The 27,875-nt window shown below is 37.3% G+C and overlaps 1 protein-coding gene across 2 annotated transcripts in view; it reads left to right on the top strand.

The window, feature by feature from the left end:
• The window catches only part of LOC110167210 (dolichyl-diphosphooligosaccharide--protein glycosyltransferase subunit STT3B), a 183,455-nt gene that overhangs the window by 114,756 nt on the left and 40,824 nt on the right, over nucleotides 1–27,875 (top strand). For both annotated transcript variants that reach the window (XM_055157305.1, XM_055157304.1), the window contains exons 5-7: nucleotides 8,726–8,825; nucleotides 19,319–19,417; nucleotides 25,802–25,948. In XM_055157305.1, the coding sequence (XP_055013280.1) occupies nucleotides 8,726–8,825; nucleotides 19,319–19,417; nucleotides 25,802–25,948 (346 nt within the window). The remainder of the gene's footprint in view (nucleotides 1–8,725; nucleotides 8,826–19,318; nucleotides 19,418–25,801; nucleotides 25,949–27,875) is intronic.

The raw sequence follows: 27,875 nt of genomic DNA, 5'->3' as shown, positions 1-27,875 counted from the left end.
GTGGATGAATAACAAGGCCTCAAATGACCTCTTGGTTTATTTTAGATATGTATCTCGATCTGAAGCATTTGAAGTTATATGTTCTGAAAAACTTGACCTTTTATCAAATGGACAGCTTTTATATACTGCAACAGATGGAAAGTTGATTTTATCCTGTTGAATCCAATGTTGGACAGTAACAAAGTAGAAAAGTGAAAGTACAATACTTAGGCATCTTTATTTAAGTACATTTTACAGTGGATACTTTTTTGGATACTTTTACTTCACTACTTTTGAGAACATGTATCTGTACTTCCTTCTTCACTATATTTTAAATCTGGACTGAAAAGTAAAAAATTATTTGAAATGACTGAGAATTTTCTAGCACATTTAAATTTCCTTCCCAACTTAAAAGTCACTTAAAGTCAGCTAAATTCTTTATCAAAATCACTCCATTTCATCCTTTAATTGTTCGAAAACTCAATCTATTTTTTACCTTATTTTAATGCATGCATGTATTTTTTTCTATTTTCATTTGATCATGGTTTATATTATTATTCTTTAATGTTGCACTATAACATCAAAGCAAGTTTGTGAATTTTGTTCAACGACATTCGAAATAAAACTGATTCTGGCTCTGATTCTCCTGATTAATGAGGATGGTTGAAGGTACTGCGTTTTAGGCAGTGAGGGTTCAGATCTGTGAAACTCCGTCTGATTTCTGATTAGATAATTGTATTGAGAATCAAAACACCAAATAAATGGGAGCTCAGCACCAATGTTTTTGTAAGAATATATCAACATTATAATTATTTGGTAAAGTTATATTTGATTTCAACATGTCTACCTCCTTTCTGGCAGCACGGATGGGTCAGGTTTATGAAATTTAAAATCAAGGTCTTACATAGGACGTACCTCGGTGATGGTGGTACATTATTTAGGGATTGGCAATTTGTTGTTCCAGTCCCAAATCCAGATAAATTGAGTTTAAATTGAGTATAGGCCACAACTCAGGTTTTCATTGTCAGTAGGACTTTCCTTGTTAAATAAAGGTCAATAAAAATCTACCGAAGGAAACAATTTCTAACACAATACCCAGTAGGGATGTAACACTAACCGAAATATCGTGATTTTGTATCGTCAAATGTTTTACAATAATATCGTGGACCATCGCAATTTCTTGAAGTGCAAGTTTCTTCGCTTAAATGAGTGGTTATGGTGCAGCAATACCAAAAAAAATATTAGAAAGTACTGCATACACAATGATCCTTTGCTCTGTTTCAGCATATTAATTACTTTTAAATCTTAGTTCTTTGAATTATGACCCAACCAAAGTCTTGTCAAGGAATTTTAAAAGATTAAAGTAGCGTATTCACATTTCTGTTATATCTCAACAAATATCGTATTGAGAGATTTGGATATCGTTATGTCTCCAATAACCAGTTAGTAATTGAAAACTTTATCTTAAATATCTCAAAATAGCCATTAATTGTCAGGAGTACCAAGTTTAGATGATTAGCCTTTTGTGCATGTTTTGGGTTGATGAAAACTGCACACTGAAAGTATAAATCTGGGACCTTCCTGCTTTGAGACGGCATTGCTAACCACTCTGCCACAACACCATACTGTATAAGACCAGACCGCATTGTAATCTAAACAGCGCAGTCACTCTGTCTTAGCCCTGTTCCCAGCTGCGTGTGTGTCACCAATACTGTGAATAACATCAGCTTTTTTTTGAATTGTGATTTCCATGGCGTTAATTAGTTGTTGCTATCTGAGAAAACATATGCAAATTTCCATAAAATAATTGGGCCTGTTATCGGACAAGAAATTCTATTATTTATAATTTGTATGCCAATTCATTTAGCTTTTGTTATTGTCATAGCTATTATATTCTAACTTTTTATCTCTGGACATACGCCTGTTACGATAATTATTATATTGACTTATCGCTCAATACATGATGGATAGAACAATACTTTTTGGGGGGGTCAATATTTATCATGGAGACACTTTCTTTGTATTAGTCTGGTACATTTTGTTATTTTTCTGTACTGAGCTGTAGAAGGTTAAATTATAACATCTATGACTCATTAGAGATACAAACTGAGTAGCATTTTTTACCAGTATTGTTCAGTTAGACCAGTTTTTGAGGGATAATTCTTTGCTTTTTTATGGTTTGGTTTCAGTATTATTGGTTATCATCTGTAATTACTTTGATATATCGCACTTTAAAGTTTGTTATCATGACAGGCCAGCAAAAGGGGCATTGGACAGTTTGACAAATCTGGTCATGCGGAAGGATATGAGCTGGGGACATTTGTAACAGCGAGGGACAGGAGGTCACTGGACAAACTGCTCCCCATCATGGACACTCCTGCTCACCCACCAGACTAAAATCTGTACGTCTCTCATTGAAGCACTTGAAGTTTATATGCTCTGAAAAACTTGACTTTTTTTCAAATAGGCCAAACAGCATTCAAATACTGCAACAAAAGGAATGTTTTTTTACCGTTAAATCCATAATCTTTAAGGGACTCTGTAAGATTTTGATTGGAAATTCCATCATTGTGACCTATCTGAGATATGAGGTACAATAAATATATTCAAATTAAATGTAGATTTGACTGATAAGAATTGTAAGGCAGATTTATTCTTAATTCCAAATGCCTATATAGACACAGATATAGGGATGAATACATTTGGGCCACAGTAATGTTTTTAGAGAATACACCCAAATGTTTAAGAGTGCATGACAACATACAATTTTAATGTTAAAGTGAAAGCTCAGAACCTCCAGAATTTACTGAAAGGCTAGTTTTATAACATTAGTTACTGTCACTTTAAGACTATAGAGGTACTACAGAGCTCATTCTCCAACTAAATTATTTAGCTACAGAAGGAAAGGAAGGAAACAAGTTTATGTGACACATTTGACATATTCACTGTTTTGATGAGTAAATGTTTGTGTTTTATATTCACTTTGCACAAGAAGTGGTTTGACAAAGACTTTAGGATCACAGCCATGATGTAACTGTTATTTTGTATTGAATCTTATCTAATTGATTTGATATATATAGTATCGAACCAAAAGAGCACTGTGTCGAGATATGTATCGTATCGTATTGCAACTTCTTAACGATACCTAGCCTTATACAGGACTAGACTACATTCATGCCAAATCAAGTCAATCACTATTTTGTAAGGGTGTAACAATATCCAAGTCTCACGATACGATATTGCCACGATATACAACTCACGGAATGATATTTATTGTGATATTTTGTGGAGGCTAACAAAGCTATTCATATGCTACTTTTTACTCGTAAAACACCTTGACAAGACTTAATCCAAAGAACTAAGACTTAAAAGTGCTTATAATAACTATTATTTACTTCTTGTAGTCCGCACTAAAATGGAGCAAAGGATCATGGTCTATGTAGTTCTGTCTGTTTTTTTTTTAGCTATTGCTGCACCATAACTCTTAATTTAAGCAAAGAGACTTGTAATTCAATATATTGTGATGGTCCACGATATTATTGTGAGAACTTTGATGAAACGATATCGTAATATTCTGTTATTGTTGCATCCCTACTATTTTCATGTTTGTATTACTATATTTCTATACTTAATTTTTACTTACACATATACATTTATATAATTATGCTATATTTGACACCAGTCTCTTACTATTTTTGCTACTTATTTTGAAATGATTATTACCACTTACATTGTTGTTCTTTGTTATTATATTTATTGTGATGTGTGAGCTACTGTGTCCAAATAATTTCCCTTGTGGTCAGTAGTTTATCTAAGACTAAAGGCTATCTGGACATCCTTGGTTTCTATTGTTGTAGCTGTGCCCTGAGTTATACATATAGCCCCGCTCCCTATACATGTAAAACTGCATTCATACGGTTATATAGGAGCTTATATTTAATTCATTAAAAGGGTTCTGCTTCAGTCTGATGCTATTTGGGTGACGGAACATGAGCTTTTGTGCAGGGGGCATGAAAAAGCATGCACTTTCAGCTCAGTTCCCCCTCAGTTCATCTTAAATAATGAAAAGCAATGCATTTTTTAAACAATAGGTAAGTTACTTTAGCCTGTCATGGCAGAGTGCATGTTTCATTGCTGTTGGCCTTGATATACAGCCTTGTTAGCTTAGAATTAATTGCGACCATTAAAATCTGACTGAAATAGTGGCTATCGCTGCAATTACTTGGTCAGCTTTCAAAAAGAGTGCGAAAAGATTGATAGAAAATGGTCAAATCAAAACAATTTATAGTTGGACGAACAGAGCTTTGCCAACTACATTATTTTACTTCCCTTTAAAACTGTAAAGAACAAAAGAAGAAGAAATGAAGAAAGTTGTTCATCCTGAAAATATGTAGCTAGAGTTGTTAAAAGTGCACTGTGTACATTTTCTGGTGGGAGGACCGTCAACTACTTGTCACCATGGAGATATTGTCTATGTTCAGACTGCAGCCTTTTTTTCACCCCTATGCGATCTGGATCTGATTCTTTAATGACTGAACGACACAGAGCCGATTTTTTTCAAATGCGACCCAGGCCACTTGGATATGTGATCCTAAAACCAATACATATATTTCAGTCTGAACGGCCAGGTCGCATTCATCCCACCTACACGTACACGGAAAACGAGGTTAGCGAGTTAATTAATATTTTGGTGGGAGCGCTGTATTCAGGCCAAATTGGAGGGGTCTTATCAGAACCGCTTGGTTTTTGAAATGATTGCCAAAGAAATGGCCGAGCGTGGCTACAGGCGGTCTTGGCTCAAATGTCAACAAAAATAAAGAGCCTGCAAGCCAAATACAAGGAGGCTAAAGATTCAAACAAATGAAGCGGCTGTGGACGTGTAACATGTGCACGACATGTAACACGACATCTTCATTTCCTTCAATGCACATGCGGGACACTTTTGGGGATTTTAAAGTTCACACTGGAGACATCACATATAAGTCGCATTTAATTGGAAATGTGAACGACCTCGCAAAAAAATCTGATTTCACAAATAAATCTGAATTGAGCATTAAGCCCTGCAGTCTGAATGTAGCCTTTATTATGACATTACACTAGAGCAGTGCCATTAATCAAATTTGTATGGACTGAGATTGAGTAATTTCTAATAATCAGTGATGTGCTTTTTAGTTTCTACTAGAGCCCGACCGATATATCGGCTGGCCGATATTATCGGCTAATATGGGCACCTGGAGACATATCGGCTATCGGCCGATATGCTTGCTGATATGGGCCGATATTTCACGTGGGCATGTTATACCTCGTTATAAAGCTTAGACTCTCTACATTATGTTCATTTAATCCAATTTATAGACAGATGAATGTCCTAATATGTGGCTCCGCATCAGTATTTATTTGCGGTGTAATTTGTCTGTGTCCGTACTGTCCCTGAACACACCCCCAGAGTCACGTCACTTCACTCACGTGCTATTGTTTACACCCGCAGCCGTGCGCAACACTGAGATTATATTCTTCTTATGGACAATCGGTTTGAGTCTGGATTAAAAGGACATTTATTAGTGCAGACTTGTGATGTGAGGAGGAGCCTGTGTGAGCGGTGAGTGTTGGAAATACATCGACTTTGAAGCTAGTTTAGGTTATCTGTTAGCGATTAGCTGCTGTAGCTCCCGCACATAAACAGGCTGTTTTCTATTGGCCTATTGTAAAGTGACTATATTGTCCGTATATTTGTTACTGGACCTGCATTGATATGTAAATGAGCTGTGAATAGACGCGTGAATGATCCACATTTATGCATATAATTAATACCGCGGTGCGCACGTCTTTACGGCTAAAGGCTAATAGTTTATTTACTAGCTAGGAGTTGTGGGTCGGTCGCGATCGAAGCGGCTCTTTGAAGTGAACGACGGGAGCATGCTTCTTATTGGGAGCCGTGTTTTCTCTTTTTCTCTTCAAGCTGCATGTAGACCCGTAGTTTGACAGCAGCAGCGACTGAAAACGAAACTTTCAGAAATCTGCGTGTGCATAGGATTTAAAAAAAAAGTGCATATTTGGCTGCAGTTCAGCATAAAATGAATAAAGCAGGACTAATCTTGGGCTTGAGAGAGAGATAGAGACCGAGTCCCGACACTCAGTCCTGGTTCAGTTCTGGTTTAGTCCTGTTTTACACATGGTTTAAATCTGTTTTAGCCCTGGTTTAGTCCTTTTTCAGTCCTGGTCCAGTTTTGGTTTAGTCCTGCTTGCACCAAAACAATCTCAAGAGTCGCTTGGGAGCCGAAAGAGCCAGCTGCTTTAGTGAGCCGAGCCAAAAGAGCCGGTTCTCCAAAAAAAAACAAAAAACTGAAATACCCATCACTAGTAGCTAGAAAAAGATGCAAAAATGCCATTAGGCCAATCTACTGTCTGTAAATATGATGTAAAGAGTCAGAATAACAATAAATGTTGCCTAAATAAACCCAATTTAGAATCCAGAGCTAGATCTAGAGCCAAACCTAAGTTTTTTTAAACAATTCAAGATTTACAGTGAATTTTTACATCACTAAATATATCGGCGATTATATCGGATATCGGCAGCTCCAACTCCCATTATATCAGTTTCATATTGGCCACAACAAAATCCATATCGGTCGGTCTCTAGTTTCTACATCCAATCCTCTGCATGTGGTTTGGAGCAGAATTCAGAGTTGGGAGGAAGACTTATTTTTGTTTGTTTACAAATAAAACTTAGATCAATGCTGTGACTTTTTTTTTCGTACTCTGTCTGTGCTTGTTAACATTCAGTCACAAGTGTTTTCATACTGTGAACCTTTCCACAGACCTGACCTGTAACTTGGCTTTGTGACTTCAGTTGCAAATCAAATGCCTTACCATTCACCAGAAACGTTAGTCTAATTTTAACAAACTTTGGCATCGGCAAAAATGAATATTCTCCCTAGCAACATGATAATCTTGTATTTTTTTTGGATGACACATGGGAAGCTGGATGTATGAAGGAGTCAATTTAGAGTCCCATAAAATGTAAAAACCTTCTTTGATTTGTTGAATAGGTTTAATATTTGCTCAGTTTTAGCGCTCCGTTTTAACCTGCCGTTTCCTGTTGCTGAAATGGGTCTAGATTAGATGGAAATGTGACAGGCCCCCACCGGGCTTCAAATCACATTAGCAGAAAGTCTCCACAGGGCAAAACCTTTAGGATTTTCAAGCTAATCAAACTTAATTCAGTGTTCTCACCATGAACAAGTTGTAAAAGTAGTAAATGTTATCACTCTAAATTCATGCACATTTTTTTTTTTTTATAAAGAGGACATTTTAAAGTGCTTTGAATTGTGGTGCAGTGAGTTTAGTGTGTGCCCACAATCTGGAGGTTCAGTGATTTGAACCTTGACTTTCACTTTCTAGTACTGTGTGTCTCTGGGCAAGACATTTTTCTTACATTGTGTGCAGATACCTGAGCAAAAAAAAAAAAAAAGACCAAGTCCTGACACTCAGTCCTGGTTCAGTTCTGGTTTAGTCCTGTTTTACACATGGTTTAGACCTGTTTCAGTCACTTGGGAGCTGAAAGAGCCACTGCTTTTAGTGAGCTGAGCCAAAAGAGCCAGTTCTCTAAAAAGAACTGGAATACCAATCACTAGTAGCTAGAATGTGATGCAAAAATGCCATTAGTCCGACCTGCTGTCTGTAAATATGACGTAAAGAGACAGAATAACTAAATGTTAATAAATGTTGCCTAAATAAACCCTATTTTAAATTCACTAGAGCCAAACCTTAGTTTTTTAAACAATTCAAGATTTACAGTGAATTTCTACATCACTAAATATATCGGCTATCGGCAGTTCCAACTCCCATTTTATCGGTATCATATCGGCCACAACAAAATCCATATCGGTCGGGCACTAGTAAAAAATATTTCGCGCATATTTTGAGGTCTTATCAGGCTTCAAATGTAGTGATTTTGATACAGATTTGTACTGAATTTTGTTCAGCAGAAACAACTGAATAGATTTTTTTTCTAGCAGTTATTTGTATGTTTTTGTTTGCTCAAACTACAAACATGGTAAAAATAAACCCCTTTAGCCTTTTCACCAGGTCTTGAACTATAATAAAAAATAATTTTACTTTTCGGTCCTGCTCAGAAATGTAGTGGAGTAGAAAGTACAAATATCTTCTCTCAAATGCAGTAAAGCAAAAAGTATCCACTGTAAAACTACAGTACAGATACCTAAACTTTTTGCTTAGTGCAGTTTTGTTAGTACTTTTACTTTGTTTTACATCCCACAATATGTGATTTTGCTCATTACACCCACCCCTAATAACATTTATTACTCAACTGTGGTCCAAATAAAAACTAAATAGAAAATAATAAAGCCTAAATGATGTTATTCAACCAATTTGTACTCCTGTGATGTACAGTAATTTTGAAAAATCAACACCTTATTTATATATGGCAGATTTTATTAGATATCAATAAATTATTCAGTTTATTTATTTAACAGTGGCAGTATCTAGTCACATAACATCCAATGTTGAAGATGCAAGTACCAAATTAATTTAGCATTTTTTACAGCGATATAATGATAATACGCCTACATTCCATAACTTATATTCAGTCAGTTATTCACACGTCTGTTTATTATACTCTTATTATTAACACTAATCATCTAACATGACATCTTGAGCGTGCCCTTGTCAGCTGTGTGTAAATATGTGCTTTTTGATTGACAGGTGTATTATTGTGTGTTTGCAGGTCTCGGCTTGGGGAGGATACGTCTTCATTATAAACCTGATTCCTCTCCACGTCTTTGTGCTGCTGCTCATGCAACGCTACAGTCGCCGCGTCTACATCGGTGAGACGTGCACAGTCCCTGCACGAGTAACACAAACAAAACACTCAACATAATTTACACAAGCTAACACAAGCTAACACAGCATAATTTACACAAGCAACATAATATAAGGATGGGTCATGGTATTTTTCAGTGTGATGAACTGTGGTAGAAGTACTCAGTTGTGTTATTTAAGTAAAAGTACAGATATCAGAGAAAAAATACAAAAAAGTACAAATACCTGCTATCAAATGTAGTGCTGCATCGCTACACAGAGACTGTGTCAAAAATGTACGTGAGTGCTTGCTTGATGTAAAGTACTTTGAATGCCTTGAAGGTGTAAAAGCGCTGTATAAAAATGTGACCATTTACCATTTACCATGATGATCAAAAATAATGTATTCATGAACTGAAGGCAGTGATGAGCTAACATGAGCTAACACGAGTTAACAGTAGACCAGTATTTGAGATTTACATTTCTCTGCATCCAAATGAACTGCCTGTAGAAATATCAACATGAGTGATTGGTATGCATGAGGTGAGTCCAGGTGAGCTACAGGAACAGACCACAGCAACAATCTCTTTGAATTTTACAGTTATCTTTATTCTACTGTGACATCTATCATTTATAAGAATGCTGCAACCAACATCATATAAATGAGAGCTGTGCAGTTTATTGAATATTAATCAAAGTCTTTTTCATGGTGATTATGAGGGTTAAAAAAATCTAGCCCTAATGTAAATACTATTCTCAAGGATCTTAATTATAATAAGTGGATATAAGCAGTTGAGATGAGTTTCCTCTGGAGGTTGGCTGGGCGCTCCTTTAGTTATAGGGGTCAGGAGCTCAGTCACACAGGAGGAGCTCGGAGTAGAGTCACTGCACCCGCATGTCGAGAGGAGCCAGCTGAGAGCAGCATCCAGCCAAGATGACTTGTGCCTCTTGGCTGGATGCTGAGATGCCTCTTGGACGCCTCCCTGGAGAGCTGTTTCGAGCATGTGCCTCTTGGCTGGCCTGGGAACGCCTTGGGGTCCTTCCAGAGGTGTTAAAGGAAGTGTGTGTGGAAAGGGAATGGGAATGGATGGAATGATGGATGGAAAAAACTAAAGATGGATGTATTAAAATCTATTTACATAGTGACATTCTTAGTTACATATATTGACTTCTAACTTGAATCTCTTTGAAAATCTTGTTAGCCAATTTTTAAAAGATCATATTTGTATTTCAGCTTCATTAACCAATTACACTATGTTGATGAGCTGATTGCTTCACAGCAGGACTGAGAGCTAAATCATATTAAGATGATTTTAATTTAGGGCAATGTCAGAGATGGCATATCATTTAATTAGACTTTGAAGGTTGCAACTGACGCGAGCTCCTGAACCTGTGGCCACACTGCACATGGTTAAAAACTATTTGATCATGGCAAGTGTCAGTATTGTATAAATTTAAGTACAAAACTGCCTATTAACATATGGCATATATATTTAAACAAAAATATATCTTACTCAATACAATACAGAGGTGCATTAAACTTGTCAACTTGTCTGTCTCCATGGAGACATGCAGCTTTTTATTTATTTATTTATTTATTTTTTGCATTCATTTGTTTTTCAAAATAAAGACCTGTTTCTTCATTATTTTTCTCCAAAACCAAAATGAACAAACAGATAATGATGACGATCATGAGTTTTCGATTTTCTGCTTAAATGAATAATGAAAAAACGGATAACAGCCGTTTCCTGTTGCTGTGTTTCTGGTCCAGGTCTCGGTCCAGGTCTCAGTCCCGGTCTCAGTTTCGGTCTCGGTCCCGGTCTGGTCCCAGTCTGGACCTGGTCTCAGTCCTGATCACCTGAGAGGCACACCTCTGGGCCCATCCCGACATTCAGTCCTGGTTCAGTCCATACGCGGCACAAAATAACGGCATCGCACTTTAAGTCACAGAAACGGGAAATGGACGTTATCCATTTTTTCCGTTATTAATTTAAATAACAAATCAAAAACTGACAAAAATAATCATCCTTTTTTAAATTTTGGTTTTGGAGACAACTAAAAAAGACAATAGTTTTTTCATTTTCAAATTTTTGGTTTTATTTTGAAGAGCGAATGATACACGGATCTTTATTATTTACAATTATTTATTTACTTATCTATTATGACAGACCCCCCTCCTCACCAGAAAAGTTACATAATGCTCCTTTAAGACACTGAGTGGCATATGTTATCAGAGCTTACTGGTAAAAGAAAATAAATTATACTCCTACTTTTAATAAATTTGGAATACACAATGGTTATTTTTGTACATGCAAGTTTGAATTTTCTTTTTCTTTTTTTCAGTATGAATAAGTAAAAATGTGGCAGATTCCCTGAGACAAAATATTCATGTCATTCATCATTCATAACGCTGCAGTCACTTTTCATGGTTTTTCATAGACACATCGAACAGATCTACAACTCATCCACACAGTCACAATCATGACGTTATTAACCACTAAATTTAACCACCTCTGAGTCTGTGACCTGACCTACTTTTATTATACATCGACTGAAAAACGCTGAAAATGTATCTCTTCCCAAAAGTTTTGTGTCTAGACATTATTTTATTTATTTCAATAAAGCAAGTAGTGAAATTGCTGGATGTGTTTCAGTTTTACAAACAAATCAGTTTAACTTGTTGTTGTACTGCTGTGCTTTTTTAACAGTAGCTTCTGCCATAGTATTGTCACAATTTCTGAATACTTAAACTTGAATTTGATTCTAAAGAAAAGGCTGTGTACTCAATTTGAATAAATAAAAACTTTTTTCTAAACAGTATTTTTCCAGTACGGTATTAGTGAAATTACCATGTACTAGTTCGGGTAGAGATCAAAACTATTTTAGAACTATTCAGTAAATGTTTAATTTTAATCAGTATCAATAGTTGTTTAAATGCTTTTTAGTTTCTACATCCAATCCTCTTCATATGGTTTTGAGCAGAATTCAGATTCGAGAGGAAGTCTTATTTTTGTTTGTTTACAAAAGAAAACCTAGATCAATTATATGATTTTTTTTTTTTAATATATATATTAGCTAGCAGGTGTACTTTCTATCATGCTTACATAGACTGTATATATAAATGGACACAGTTTACCCTCTAGCCGCTGTGTTCCACATAAAGAGTGTGCATGGAGGTACTTCTGACTCCAATTGACTTTACTTTGAAAAATTGTCACCCCTCTCTCTGTAACTGCTGCTACCTACCATACATCAGAAAAGTTACATAGTCCATTTTAACAGACAAACTTAGGCAATGGCAAAAATGAATATTCTCCCTAGCAACATGATAATCTTGTATTTTTATTGAATGACGCATGGGGAATTGGATGTATGAAGGAGTCAATTTAGAGTCCCATAAAATGTGAAAACCTCCTGGTATCTAATTTCTAGTTTTAATTGCTAATATCTAGATATTAACAGCCCTAGTTCTAAGTATACCTATTAGTAGAAAACAGTCCTCCTCTTCTTTCACCAGAGCTAACATCCCCCTACCCCTCTTGAAGTAAGCACTCAAGGAACACACATCACGGAGCCACTCACCCGTTCACACACGCTCTCATACACCTCTGTACACAGACACTGGGGCAAGGTAGTCTTGCCCAAGGACACATTCATCTGTGGGAGGTGAAATTGCACTGCCAGCCTGTGGGTCAGTGGATCTAACCACTCAACCAGTGATGCTTTATATCGAGTGCGGGATTTGAACTGCCAAAGTTTAGATCAATGGACAAACACGTGACAAACTGAGCTACTGCGGCCCTTGTAGTAGTAGATCGAGTAGTTCTGGTAGATCAAGACTATTTCAAAAGTCTTCAGGAAATGTCTTTATTATTAATCAGTGTATCATTCGTTCATTCATTTTTCAGAATAAAAACAAAAATAAGAAAACAAAAAAACAGCTATTTTCATTATTTGCCTTCAAAACCAAAATGAAAGAAAAAAAAAACAACAACAACAACAAAAGGGATAACGATTCTTTTTTCTGTTTTCCATTTTGTGTTTAATGGAAAAAAACTGATTAGGGCCGTTTCCAGTTTCCATGACTTAAACTGCGATGCCGGACTTTTTCACCACACTGAACCAGGTCTAAACCAGGACTAAAGCAGTCAGTCCTGGTCTCAGTCTCAGCCTCAGTCCTGGTCTGAGTCCTGGTTTGGTCCTGGTCTTAGTCCTTTCCAGTTTCCATGACTTAAACTGCGATGCCGGACTTTTTCACCACACTGAACCAGGTCTAAACCAGGACTAAAGCAGTCAGTCCTGGTCTCAGTCTCAGCCTCAGTCCTGGTCTGGTCCTGGTCTGAGTCCTGGTTTGGTCCTGGTCTTAGTCCTGGTCTCAGTCCTGTTTCAGTCCTGGTTTAGTCCTGGTTCAATCCGTATGCGGCGCATAAATCCGGCATCGCAGTTTGTCACGGAAACGGACGTTATCAGTTTTTTCCATTATTCATTTAAACACAAAATCGAAAACTGAAAAAACAAATCATCTGTTTTTTTATTTTGGTTTTGGAGACAAATAATGAAGAAAATAGTCATTTTTTGGTTTTATTTTGAAAAACGAATGAATGAATGATACTCGGATTATTATTCTGTATGTCATCTTAAGTGTAGTTTTGATCAATTTATCGTCTATAGATGGATATGGATGTTAATGTCTTGTCCAATGTATAAGACAGTCCTCCTTTCCTTTCACCAGAGCAGCTGTTTTCTACCATTACAGTAAAACCCACTCTGGCCACACCAAACACAGCACATTATGGTGGCCCTCTTTTAGGTGCTTTACAGTAAACAGTCCTCTCCCAGCAGCCGCCTGTTCTGTGGTGGTCAGGGTAAACGCTGCAGAGTCAAGTATCATTGGCTCATGATTATATGTTGTACTCGGTGTGAGAGCCAGACTGAGAGGTGTGGAAATAAGCGATGGCCTCTTCACGGGGAGAGCGGTGACCTGCCTCTGTCTCAAAACACTTTCAAAAAATGAAACAAAATCAAAACCTACTCCACAAGGACTCCCATTCTCTTTGGATTAGAAGCAACATGGAATCATCTCAAAGCACACTGTTATATGAATAAAGTGCAAGAATTTGAAGCATTGGCAAGAAATTAAGGTCTCTGATTTTCCATCCAGGTACATCTGCTGAAAATATTACATTCTGCTAGTCCTATTTTTAAAAGAAGAGCTGAAGAATTATGTATAGGTATTAGCCCAAAGGAATGTAGCTCAAAGAGAATCAGTAGAGTAATGACTGATTTCTTTATAACATGCGTTTAACAGATTTCAAAGCTAGTCCTAAATGCAAGATGATATAGTAGATGGATTATGTTATTCTTCCATTGTTTTTTTGTCTATATATAAGTACTAGGGCCTGACCAATATGGATATTTTTGCAGCAGATATGATACCAATAAAATGGGAGATGGAGCTGCCGATAGCTGATATGAAAGCAGATATATTTAGTGATGTAAAAATTCCTGTCAATCTTCAGTTGGTTATAAAACTTCACTATCAGCCTTTAGCTGTAAATGCGTACGCGCCAGTGTCAATAATTATATGTGCAAATGTCAATCATTCACACGTCTGTTCACAGCTCATTTACTTATCAATGTGGGTCCAGTAACATATATACAGCCACTATAGTCACTTTACAGTTGGTCAATGGAAGAGAAAACAGGCTGTTTGTGTGGTAGCTCACAAATGACTCTGCAGATAAATACTGATACGGTGCCACATATTACAACATTTATCTGTCTGTAAATTGGATTAAATGGACATAATATAGAGAGGCTAAGCTTTATAATGAGGTATAACATGCCCACCTGGACTATCGGCCCATATCAGTAAGATTTTGGCCGATAGCCAACCGATATATTGGTCGGGCCCTAATAAGTACACTACAGTCAGTTTTGGACAACATTTTTCATTTATGTCTTTATGTCCATAATTATTTACATTGTAGATTCTCACTGAAGGCATCAAAAATATGAATAGACACATGTGGAATGTAACAAAGAAATGAACTCAAATTAACTGGTTTTAGAGTAAAGAATATATAAAAATTGCCTCTCTTTGCTTTTTAACCTCTTGTTTGCATTTTTGGCATTTCTTGACCCCGACAAGGCACAGTTGTAAAGTGAAAATCATTTCACGGACTTCTTCAAGAAGCTCAAATAGAAAAGGCCAACTATCTGCAACATTGTCCACAAAGCAAAAGGTGGCCACTTTTGAGGTTTTGAAATATAAAATATTTAAAAACTTATTATTTGGAGTTATTTTCCTTTTGCCCTTTACTACATAATTTCAGTACAAAGATATTAACTTGACTTTGATGCGGCACAGTAGTCCTACAATACTTGAGATAAATAAAGTAAAAATCTGGAAAGTGTCTAAATGCGGTTAGTAAGTCCTGAACACTAAGCCTAAAGACCACAGATACGTCTTTGTAACAGCACCTGGAGTGACAATAGAAAAATCATGCTGAGCTTTAAAATGAAGTGCAATGATTTCACGTCTTTATTGTCCCAAAATGATCGATGTGGAGAATTTATTTGTACCGCTGGCCCTAAACACATCAGATTAGTATCATATTTCACCAGATGCCAGGCCCGGACCAGTATTTTATCTGTCCTCTCACCTTTACATTTGCACTGAGCTGAGGTATGGAGCGTGCTAGAGCAGTTCACCTTAACCCACTCACTCAAACAGCTCAAATCTGAAATAAACGTAATTGAACGACGTGAGGGAGGTCAGTGAAGGCAGCCGAGCGAGACACAAATGGACTTAGAAAAACACAGCACAGCATTAAACTTTCCTATAGCCCCATGGGAACAAGGAGGTGATGCTAGGCCAAATTACAAGTCAGATCTGTGGAGTGGTGTGTCTAGTCACTGTTGGGGATGCATCAGTCCAGCTTTGTCAGTTATGATACTGATTCCGATACTACAGCTTTAAGTATTTGCTGTTACACAATATGAACTGATACCAGTGCAGAGACTGAAAACAGCATTTATTTCCTTCAAACTAAAATAAAATAAGACTGAACTGATCCAGATGTGTTATGTTGCTGTATTTAACAGTTTTGAGACTTTCTGGACCAAATACAACTAGTAAATTGTGTTTACATTAATTTATATGTCCAACCACGATATCGGCAGAAGCGATATTTGGAAGCTGATGTCTGATCCTGCAAATTGTTCAATATGAGTGCTGATATCAGATACCAGTGTCGGATTGGTGCATCCCTGGTCACAGTAAGAATACATGTTTTGAGACATAAAAACATATGTTATGATATGTTTAAAAACACTGTACTTGATTTTTTTTTTTTCTGTCCTAAATGTGAAAAACAGAACTAGTTCATTTTGCTAAGATCCAAAATTATTTTTCACTTAGCTTATACCAGGGATCATCAAATTAAGGCTTTGATCCGCCATGTCCTTTGGCCGGCCCCCCAGCCCCTCTGCCCCTCACCACTTGAACTGGCCCTATGAGACAATCCTCAAAAGTTGTCTTGGCCGATTTAAAAAAAAAAAAAACTTAACATGTCTGCATCTTGTAATTTTTATTTATTTTTTCAATGTAAAATATGATATTTATGTGACATATTTACATTTGCTGCAGAATTTGCAGCTGAATTTTTGTCATCTGACAAGCTCGAGATCAAACTGTGACAGTCAACGCATGTGCAGTTAAGGACAGCAAAATGGCGAGTGTTAAAGTATGAAAAGTTGACAGAGTGCAGAGTTTTCAAAGAACAGTGGACGACTGATTTATTTATTTTTGTTCAGTGTAAGGACCATGCAGTTTGTGTGAAATGTAAAGAAAGTGTGGCTGTATTCAAAGAATGTAATTTGCGTCGTCACTACGAAACCCACCACAAAGAGTATGCTAGCTTGCGAGGGTAAACGAGAGAAGATAGGATTCGCCGGATGAAAGGCAGACTCTCTGCTCAACAGCATGTGTTCCTTCATCGCCAACCTGACCCTGGCCCCCCATCACAGTCAGGAAACATAATGTGGCTCCCAAAGAAAAAAGTTTGGTGACCCCTGCCTTATGCATTCCATGCATCCTAACCTTGAGTTCACCTTGACTTTATCAGCACTTTTCACACTTTTTAGAGACCAGAGATTAAACAGCACATAGTGGACATTTTTTGACCTCATCTGTACTGAGGAAAGGCAAATGTTCCTCAAATACATGGGGGAAGGACTTTTAATGCCGTACTGTGGAACATTTCCAACAAAGCCCCAACACTTCATGAATATATCAGCTTGAGTACATGGAGCACCTTTTAATACAAGATAACTATTCATTTAGCAGCGTACAAGCCGTGAATACAATGTGTTGTGTGCATGTAATTAAAAGGGTCTCTAATGTATTAAAACATTACATAATCCATGGCTAGCCTTTAAACCTATAGGATGAGTTGGCAGCTCTACACAAATGTGGGTGGACTGAATTAACAAGACCATATAAGACGGTATTGGCAGACACATTTAGTACAATGAAAGAAAGTACATTTGAGAAATATATTGCAAGTCTATAGATCCTTTCACTCCCACTGGTATGTCCATTAAAAACTAGAATCTCAACTGGAATTACCTTCTCGATGGGGCTTTATGCTTAAAAAATGGTGCTGCATTTCATCCTTGTGCCAAAACTCTGTCACAGTAAAAGAAAACGCTTTAATAAAATACCTTGCAACTTCTGTGTGTGTGTGTGTGTGTGTTCCCCTCACAATTCACTTCTTCTTGAGTCAATATCCGATGTAGTCCATTTTTCATGGTTGGTCAACAGGGGGCACAAAGACTTCTAAAGAAAACTCACTTACACGCACATGCTTATTTCAATTGTGCTGAAATTTGAATAACTTCTACACTGGATGATCCTGATTACATTGATATGGCAAACACAATGATCAATGCTAGAGCGCTACCTATAGGAATGCATAAAATTTACAATGGCGAGAAAAAAAGTACTTTGACATTAATTTGTGAAACACTGCAGCAAATTTGTGAATGTGTCCTTGATTAGAAAATGTGCCCTATTTTGAACAATTTTGCCTCTAGGGTCCTCTAAAAATGTCTCTCCCCACTGGTATGTTCATTAAAAACTAGAATCTCAACAGGAATTACCTTCTCGGTGGGGGTTTATGCTTTAAAGGGCCCATATTAGGCAATTTTCTGACCATTTTATAATGTTTCCTCATTAAAAACATAACAGGAGTTGTGTTTTGTTTCATTCACACATTTAAACACACAATCCCGGCATATTTAGGCCGGGTTTTTCCTCGCTGTTCCACCTTTTGATGTCATGTGGTAATACAGGAAGTGCTTCACAGTATTTTTCAACTGCATACACCGTCACTAGAATCATTTGGATGATTTCAGCCCTGGAATTGCCAATCTCTACCGAACAAAAGATAAAATGTAGCTGTTAAATGTAGCTTGAAAACTACTGCTACGTGACTAGGGCTGGGTATCATAAAGAAGTTGCAGATACGATACATACCTTGATACATGGACTACGATACAATACATACCGCAATAGAGTGAGCTTTTGATTTGATATATTTCAAATCGATTCGATATGGTTCATTAAAAAATAAATTCTATGTCATGGCTGCGATACTAAAAGTCTTTGTTAAACCACTTTTTGTGCAAAGTGTATATGAAACACAAACATTTTAATCATCAAAACAGTGAAAATGTCAAATGTGTTGCATTAAAAAAGTTTCCTTCCACCAAACAAGCAACAAAACTGTAGTGCTGTAACAAAATAATTTAGTAAAATATACCAAAAAATACTCAGTGTCAATATTTTGATATTTTGGCACAACCCTATTTGTGACATCGCAAGGTGGAATGGAACATTTTGATCTTTGGAGCTGTGAACAGGATTACTCAAACATGAATGAAACAAAACAGAACTCCAGGTATGTTTTTGAGATAACAACATTGTAACATGGCTTAAAGCGCACAAGAGTCAGATGGGTGTAATATAGGACCTTTAAAAACGATGCGTTGTTTCTTCCTCGTGCCAAAACTCTGTCACAGTAAAAGAAAACGCTTTAATAAAATACCTTGCAGCTTCTTTCACTGTGTGTGTGTTCCCCTCACAATTCATCTCTCTGTTTCTTGAGTCAATATCCGATGTGAGATAAAAAGACCAAGATTGCTTTGGGCAGGTACCGCTCCTTCAAAACTGAGCAATACTATTTTAGGGAAGAGTATGAAATCTTAATTAAGCCGCTATGTTGTTTACCAATCAGCTCCCCTTCAAGACAGAAAAAACGTGTAGCCTAGTCTCTGAGCCAACTCCTAAATTACATTAGATTAGCCATTTTGTGTATACTTCCTCGGAGGTGCAGGCAGTGAAAAAATCAATAGACCTTAAATTTCTTCTAGACACCTGGCACCACTATGAATCTAAATGGTGAAAAGGTTGATCTTGATTGGCTAACTTGTCTCTTTTGTATTCTCGTTACAGCGTACAGCACTTTCTACATTGTGGGCCTGGTACTGTCAATGCAGATCCCCTTCGTCGGGTTCCAGCCAATCAGGACGAGCGAGCACATGGCAGCGGCTGGTAAGTCCCGCCCACTCCCTGCCAACTACATTACACGCATCATATTTTTTCTCTTATAGGGAAAGACAGATAATTTTGTCCACTTTGAAGGTTCTGAAGGAGATGTTAAGAGGAAACTAGAAGCAAAGGAGGGATAATTTAACATACCAAATCAAATGATGGTAGTTTTGAAAGCCAGATTTTTGCACAAATGTTTAGTTGCAATGACAATTTTTGATTTGGTGCTCTAAAAATTCCTGAATTTAATTTCCTAAGACATAAATAAACTAACATTCTTTGTGTTGTTCAAGATAGAGCAAGTTAGAAGATGTAAGATTTGAGATCTAGAATCATCAACATAAGAACACCAACTTCTTATGCTTATGCAGATTTATTAAAGGTGCAATATGTAACTTTTTTGCTTGGTGGTCCGTCACTTGCTTGTTGACTAAGGATATTGCTCTGCCTGGAACGTTCCACAGTATGACATTAAACATCTCTACCTTACATTTTTCCAATTACAGGTGGTTTTAGAGCTCAAAAATACCTAGAAAAACAGACATTCTAACTGCAATTGGGGTTCCCCCTCCACAGATCTGACCTGTAACTTGGTCTGGTTAGATTTTCTTGAAGATAGAACAGTTTAAGTAGCCTGATTCATAAGCTGGTTTAACTTCGTAGAAACCGTCTGACCGCATTGTTAGAATTCTTTTGCTCGGTGGTAGCTGGCTACTTTTTTTCATTTAACCAATCGCTGCTATTTGGTCGTGACCATTAAGCTTTTCTCAATTCCTGTAGGAAGAAGGGCAATAATGTCTTTCACTGAACATTCTCTTTGTTACGGCTTTAAATCGTCAGGAATCGTTACCAAAACAGAATGTATGGCTTTTCGTTGAATGACTGGTGCCCGAACTCGCATTTCCAGCATTTTTGCGAACCGTCAAGTGTATTCCGATTCCTGACCTAGTCGCTGGAGAGAAATTAAATTGAGCGGAGGCACTAGGCGGCGCCAGCCTGGCTTAAATAACATCTCCACTGAGTAAAGCATTTGTCGGACCCTCCACCAGAAAAGTTACACAATGCACCTTTGAAATATGGGACAGTTCACATTAATCAACATGTTAGTGAAATTAGACAATGCTGAAAGTACACACAGTACACACGTTAAAAACAAAAATCACAATCTCACAACGGCAGAGACATTTCCTATGTAATATTAAAAGACATACAGATTAGTCCATGTTATGTTCACATGTCTGATTGTCGAGAAGATCTACTAAAGCTACGGATGGAGGTCATGTTCCTTAGTTCTGTGGGGACCAGATTCCAGGCGTGTGCCGAGTGAGTGAAAAGGCTGAAAATGAAGTCTTTCTAAATGGGATTTCACAGTCTCCTCCCAGTTTCATTTAGTGTAAGCTTTAGATATTTTATCGTTTGCTTAAAGCGTATTACATCCGCCATTCATCTGCTTAATGTCTGATCTAAATATACTCCCCATTTGATTAATCCACTTAATCGCCATAACATGATGCTTTTCCTAATTGAAGTTTTTAACCTTTTTCTGCAGTGAAATTGCATCCACCTCTTCTTCCACTGCCTCCATAGATGGCAGTGCTAGTTGGTAATCATAGCAGGAGTTTAACAGCTTAAGTGAGAGATTTCTCCTTCAAGGGCAGAGCTTAAAGAAGAGTAAATATTGGACTTCCCCAGGTGGCCCAAAAACCACAGTCGAATCACACACTACTTTGTTCAGGCCTAGAGGCAATTTCTGAATAGGCTTTATAATATATCACCACGTATATTCAATGCAGTGATGTGTTTACAGCTGGTTTTCCACCGTTTTATCATTTGTAAATTTATGAGGATGATTTAAATGTAAAGAGACATTTCATTACAGAGTGTGGTTCAGATGTGTAGGATTATAGGGCTGTAAAATGGGGCTGCACTAGACTAGTATTTGAAATGTGTTCCTATAATTTTGTTGTCCTTCACCTGACAGACTGTGTACTGTAATCAGCGTACCTGATGGAATCCTCAGCATAGTTTAAAGGGGCTCTACACAATAAATTTTTCCATTTAATAGTAAAATTAGCTTTGCGCTAGCAGAGATATATCATAAAAGAAGCTCTTGAGGTCAAAAGGAAAAAGTTGAAAAACAGATCTAGTGGTGTTTTGCCATCATGGGGATGTGCTCTTCCTGATTATCTGACAATAAAATGCTTTCTTATTTTGGCCTGAAGAGCTGCTTATATCGTGTATCTTTTACTGGGCAAGATCATAGGCTGTATAAAGAAGTGGACTAAGGGAGTGTGACGTCACCCATGGTGTTTGGCTCCAGTCAAATGAAGCTCACGAGGCTTTTAGCAGTTATTGGAGTGAATTTGGAGTCGAGTTCCACATTAGGAATTTATTTTCATACAAAATAGCTAAATAAAAACACCAGGAACTTGTACAGCTGGTTAATGCAAACATATGATGTGACGAGACTCACTGCAGCAGTTACAGGCAGGGGGCTGACAATTTTTTTTTTATATGTGAAGTCAATTGGAGCCAGGGTTGGTGGAGCTGGAAGTACCCCCATGTAGAGGTCTGCGCAGGACAGAATTTTCAGTCCTGTTGCCGCCCGTACCTACATTGTGCAGTTCTGCTCCCGCCCGCAAAGAATTGTAATTTTCAGTCCTGCTCCCGCCTGCATCTGCGATAGTTTGTCCCGCTCTCGCAAGTCCCCCAAAATGTTCACGTTCGCTTTATTAACCTCTATCAGACATGGAAAAGCGGAAAGGAATTGTCTAAAATCTGCTCGACATTAGACCACATCTGCAAATTTAGGCTGCTTAAAATGTTTTTATTAATACCAAATAAAATATCCAGCACAAATGATGTATGATGGCATACAAGAATCATTAGTATATTTGCTTTACACACAATATTTAGTTTGCGGGACTATAATTTAGCATCCCAGGTTGTGCAGTCCCTTTCAAAATGTGTCCCGCACTGCACAGTTGCGTCGGGTCCCGTGGGTCCTACCCCCATGCTCGTATTGGTGAACACGGGGGCTAGCAGATTAGCCATGTCCATTTATATACACAGTCATTGGGCAAGACAAATTTGCTCTAATACATGGACAAAAATCTATCAGATACTGCCCTTTTAATCCCCCTTCTGTTGTAGTTATAGTTTATGTTTGCTTTTGTAATATTTGACTGTCCTCATTGACCTAACCAGTGAATACATGCAGAGAAGTACCTCACCCTGGTCTGTGATTTTACATAAGCTTGTGCCATGTTATCTAAAGCACCTGACAGCAAATACAGGCACTACAGCGAGTCCCAGCGCTCAAACAGCTGCACGCAAACCCTTCCAGGAATATATTTACAGAATGAAAAAAACCTATGCATAGACATGGGCCTTAGAGCAGTAAGTACTTTTCAGTTTTGGCTTGTGGGTAGTTTATTAAAGCTCGTTCATTTTTTGCTTCTCAACAGCGAGCCCATCTGCTCACTGACAGTTCGGATGGCTGCTTTCGTGCGTCTCCAGATTGAGAATATACGAATCACTGGTGGTTTTCGCGATCTCCAAAGCACCACCTCAATAGATTTTTGTCAGAATTGGCATTTCTTACAAACATTTTTTTCTCCCATGTTTTTTGGCAGCTTTACTAAGCTTCCTATTCCTTCTTTTTGTTTCACCTTATTCGGTCGCAGGAAGTGTGTGCGGTGTCGCCATGGTAGCAGCTGCTTGGAACATCTGGTGGGGGCATTGAGGGGGCTCAGTGGGAGTCAGGGAGGAGAGAGAGGGAGGCACGAACCTGTCTGTCCCACTGAGTGTGTGTGTGTGTGTGTGTGTGCTGTGTGTCTGTGTGTGTGTGTCGTGTGTGTGTGTGTGTGTGTGTGTGTGTGTGTGTGTGAGGAGTGACAAGAGTGTTAGCTACAGACCGCTACATCACACGAGACAGAACAGGGCCTTAGCTCACCTCTGGGACAGTGATGGCAACCGAGAAGAGACAGATATTTTAAGACTGGGTTGTGAAAATGTCAGATGTGGATAAAAGGAAGAGTTAGTTTTAGTTCAGATTCATAGCAAAAGAGAAAAGAAAAAATCATTTGTTACTTTTTGGCATTTGTACAAACATGATTACTGATTGTGAACTACAATCAGTGAGCAGTAAGTGTAATCTCTCGTCCAGATAGGATCCATAGCAAAAGAAAAATTCAATTCAGCCAAGTGGAAAAAAGTTTTTTTTGTTCTTTTTGATTAGTTTTTGTTTTCATACAGTTGATATAATTTATTTATTTTCTTTTGCAATAGGTTTAGCACTGAGGTGTAACAATAACCAAAATATCGTTATATTGTATCGTCAAAAGTCTCTCAATAATATTGTGGTCCATCATAATATATCGAATCATAAGTTTCTTTGCTTAAATTCATTGTTATGGTACAGCAGTATCTTAAAAAAACAGAGGAAACTACATCGACCATGATCCTTTGCTCCATTTTGGTGCAAACTACATGAAGAAATAGCAATTTTAAGCACTTTTAAACCTTAGGTCTTTGGATTAAGTTTTGTCAAGGCATTTTAAGAGGAAAAAGTAGCATATTCACAATTTTGTTAGCCTCCACAAAATATCACAATAAATACCGTACCGTGAGAGATATATCATGAAAATATTGTCCCCTGAGATTTGGATATTGTTACATCCCTACTTAGTGCCTTTCTCACAATATTTAGTATTCAGACAGGAATTTATCCTTAATAGCTTTTAGTTGAAGATTTAGTTGTATATCATCAAGTGACAAAACCTTCTAACCGCATAGTTATAATATCTTTGTGTATATTTATGTCAGCATTAAACGTTTTTGTGTCAGTGGCATAAATTAGTTCAGATATTATCGTTTATTGTCTATATTTACTTCAGTAATATATCACACATCAAAATGTGTTATGGTGACAGGCCTAAATGAAAGTGCCTGCCCTTGTTTACTAGCTAGCATCATTACTGTGTGTTGGCTGACTACTTTTAACAAATATGGGAGAAGGAATTGATAAAAGCTTTGTGCGATCTAAGTAACGGGGTAATCCTTCCAAAGGTGAGAGATCAAGGTGCCCTTATAGTTTGTATTTTTGTTTTTTTTCAGCTGTAAAGTATTACTTCAAAGGATTCAGTTCACAACAAAATATTCTGCTCCTCTCCAGATCTTTTAGTTAAAAGCTGTAGCCGATTTTTATCCATGGTATTGAGTAAAATTTATTTCTTCAGTGCAGATATTTTCGAAAAAGTATCTCTCAGGGTAAATAATACCTCTGTGTACTTTCTGCAGCTAATAGTGTTTTATCATCAGAGGACCAGGAAATGTGCTGTTAGCATGCTAGGTGGTGATGATGTGTTGTTGTTTTCTGGACTCTGAAAGTTGTGAAAGAACACTTCAGGGTGTTTAATTAGGGTGCTAGGAATGTGTTGGGAAAGTGAGGAATAACTTTGGACCACTTTAAAGAGTTCAAAATTCATAGTATAAATTTTTTGTTTTGTCAATTTTTTCGTACTTTATTTTTATGAGTATTTTCAAGCTTTTGTTGCTTATACAAGAAACAGACAAACAGCAGACCACAAGCAACACACTGCATCTAGAAAGAGCAAGTACAGAAATAATACAAAGTATAGTCATCATCCCAATATTAATGTTTTGCCCATTTTTAAAGGTGCACTGTGTAACTTTGTGGTTGGGGTTCTGTCTCCTGCTTGGTTCTATAGCTATGTCATTGCTCTGCTATGAATGTTCCACAGTATGACATTAAACAGCGCTACCTAACATTTATTCAGTTACAGATACCTAGAAAAACAGGCATTCTAACTGTGAGGTCTGCCTCTCCACAGATCTGACCTGTAACTTGGTCTGGTTTGGCCTCCATGAAGATAAAGGTTTAATACCATACTGTGAAACATTTCAGATAAAGCAATAACATCTTCATGGAGACATTTTAAGAATTTGATAGACCCTCCACCAGAAAACTTACACAATGCACCGTTAATGTTTTTGCCCATTTTTAAACATTCACAGACTTTAACTTAGTAACAGGCGTCATCCCAGCCAACTGTAATACTTGAGAAATTGTACTTAGATCTTGAATGCAGAGTTTGTCCAGGACTGGTATGTTTATCCCAGTAGACATTTCCGTGCATTACAAATAGCAGACCCTCCCTTGGTGTTTTCTCTTGTTATATCTGCATGAAGAGCCCACGGCACCATCACTCTTGGCTTTGTCAAGAACGCTGCCAATTTGATGAGCGCTTCCTGGTCCTGGTGAAACATCTCTTTGTTCACGACGGGGATCCAGCCTCATATCTGCCTCTGTCTTCACTGGTTTTGATTGTAGCTTTTAAGTATTTTTTTTTGTTTATGTCCCAGGTGTGTTTGCGCTGCTTCAAGCCTACGCCTTCCTTTTGTACCTGAAGGACAGACTGACCAAACAGGAGTTCCAGACGCTCTTCTTCCTCGGGGTTTCTCTGGCCGCTGGCGCAGTCTTCCTCACTGTCATTTATCTCACGTATACAGGTGTGTGCTTATATTCATGTGGGAATTTACTCAAAGACAAACTAGATCTTCAAATAGAGTTATTGGGGTTATTCTTCTGTTGCAAACACTGTACTGTATGGGAACAACTTTGTCACAATATTACACATATAAAATACTCTGTTCCTGAATGCAATGTACATTTTTTTGATCTGTTATTATGTTTCCTCATCCAAAACACACCTGGAGTTGTATTATGTTTCATTCACACATGTTTAACACACAAACCCTACATACTGAGGAAGAGTTTTTTTGTCAAACGGAAAACACTCTGTTCCACCTTATGATGTCATGTGGTAATACATGAAGTGCTCCACTGTTCTCTAAACTGCATACACCTTCGCTAGAATCATTTGGATAATTTCAGCCCTGAAATTGCCAATCTCTACTGAATTAAAGGTAAAAGGAGCTATTGACATGAAAACTACCACTACATGACATTACCAGGTGGAATAAAGCATTTTGGGCTTTGGAGATGTAAACAAACTAATAATAATAATCAAGTGTTACTCTATGAATGAGAGAAAATACAACTCCAAGTATGTTTTTGAGAAGGAAACAACATTCTAACACGGCTCACGAGAGTAAGTATTGTGTATAGGACCTTTAAGACTGGATTAATGCTCATACTGTTATTGTTTTTAATTTTTTATTTAATTGATCTTTATCCCAATGAGAGTACAAGACTTTTTTTCATGAGCACCCTATTTAGACAATGCAAAATTAAAACAAAACAATAATAGCAACTGCATAGGTCCATTTAAAACATTAAAAACAGGTGCATTTTATGACATAGTATGACTATGTCTATAGATTATTAAAATACTGTAGTGGCACCAGTGTATTCAGTTTTTTCATGTCCTTGAAATGTTTTCCATTTGTGAGAAGCAAAATAACCAGAAGCTCTTTTTTCATTGTATCTCTAATATGGACAGTTCTTAGAAGAAAACTATTTTGAGATCTTGTATTAAAAGTTCCAGTACAGTAAAGTGCTTAGACAATCATTTTAAGTTTTTATTTAGAAAACTAAGTCATTTATTGTTTGTAACTCACTGGGGGAAAAGCTGTTTGTTGTTGTACTTGTTCAAGCCTGTTTTGGTTTAGGATTAGGTCTAGAAAACATAATTTATCCTTGGAGAGCAGAGGAGAGGTTTAATTTAGACCCCAATCAGGCCTGACATTATGGCCAATGACGGTAAACAGCACAGATCATCTCTTCATCAACCGATCTGTTAGTTTTGATTTGTTTGGCAATAATTGTGTATTTAAAGGTCCTGTAACAAACAAACCCTGCATATTTAGGCTGAGTTTTTCTCTCAAATGGAAAACTCTCTGTTCCACCTGGTCATGTGATAATACAGAAGTGCTCCACTATGTTAAAAACTCCATACACCTTCACTTGAATAATTTGGATAATTTCATCCCTGGAATTGAACTAAAGGTAAAAAGTAGAAGTTAACTTGAAAACTACCACTACATGACATCACAAGGTAGAACAGAGCGTTTTGAGCTTTGGCGATGTAGACAGACCACATATACCACCTACCAAAAGCTTACTCTAACATGACTTAAAGTTTGCAAGAGTCAATTTTGCATAATATAAGACCTTTAAAGGAGCATTGTGTAACTTTTCTGATGGAGGGCCATTCAAATGCTGTTTTGTATGAAGATTTTCTTTGCTTGGTCTAGAAAATTTCATAGTATTGTATTAAGCCTTTCTATCTTCCAGATCAGTTGAGAGGCAAGTTATATTTAGAATATCAGAATATCAGAATATTTTGAGCAATAAAACCTTCTGTAATTTAATAAATGTAAGGTAGAGCTGTTTAATGTCATACTGTGGAACATTCCAGGCAGAGCAATGACATATTCATAGAAAAACAAGTAGGTAATGGACCACCACCCAAAA

This window comes from Boleophthalmus pectinirostris, unplaced genomic scaffold (assembly GCF_026225935.1).
Source record: "Boleophthalmus pectinirostris isolate CB_2022bp ecotype Guang Dong unplaced genomic scaffold, ASM2622593v1 HiC_scaffold_21, whole genome shotgun sequence".
Classification (NCBI taxonomy): domain Eukaryota; kingdom Metazoa; phylum Chordata; class Actinopteri; order Gobiiformes; family Gobiidae; genus Boleophthalmus; species Boleophthalmus pectinirostris.
This window is presented reverse-complemented; position numbering and strand designations above follow the sequence as displayed.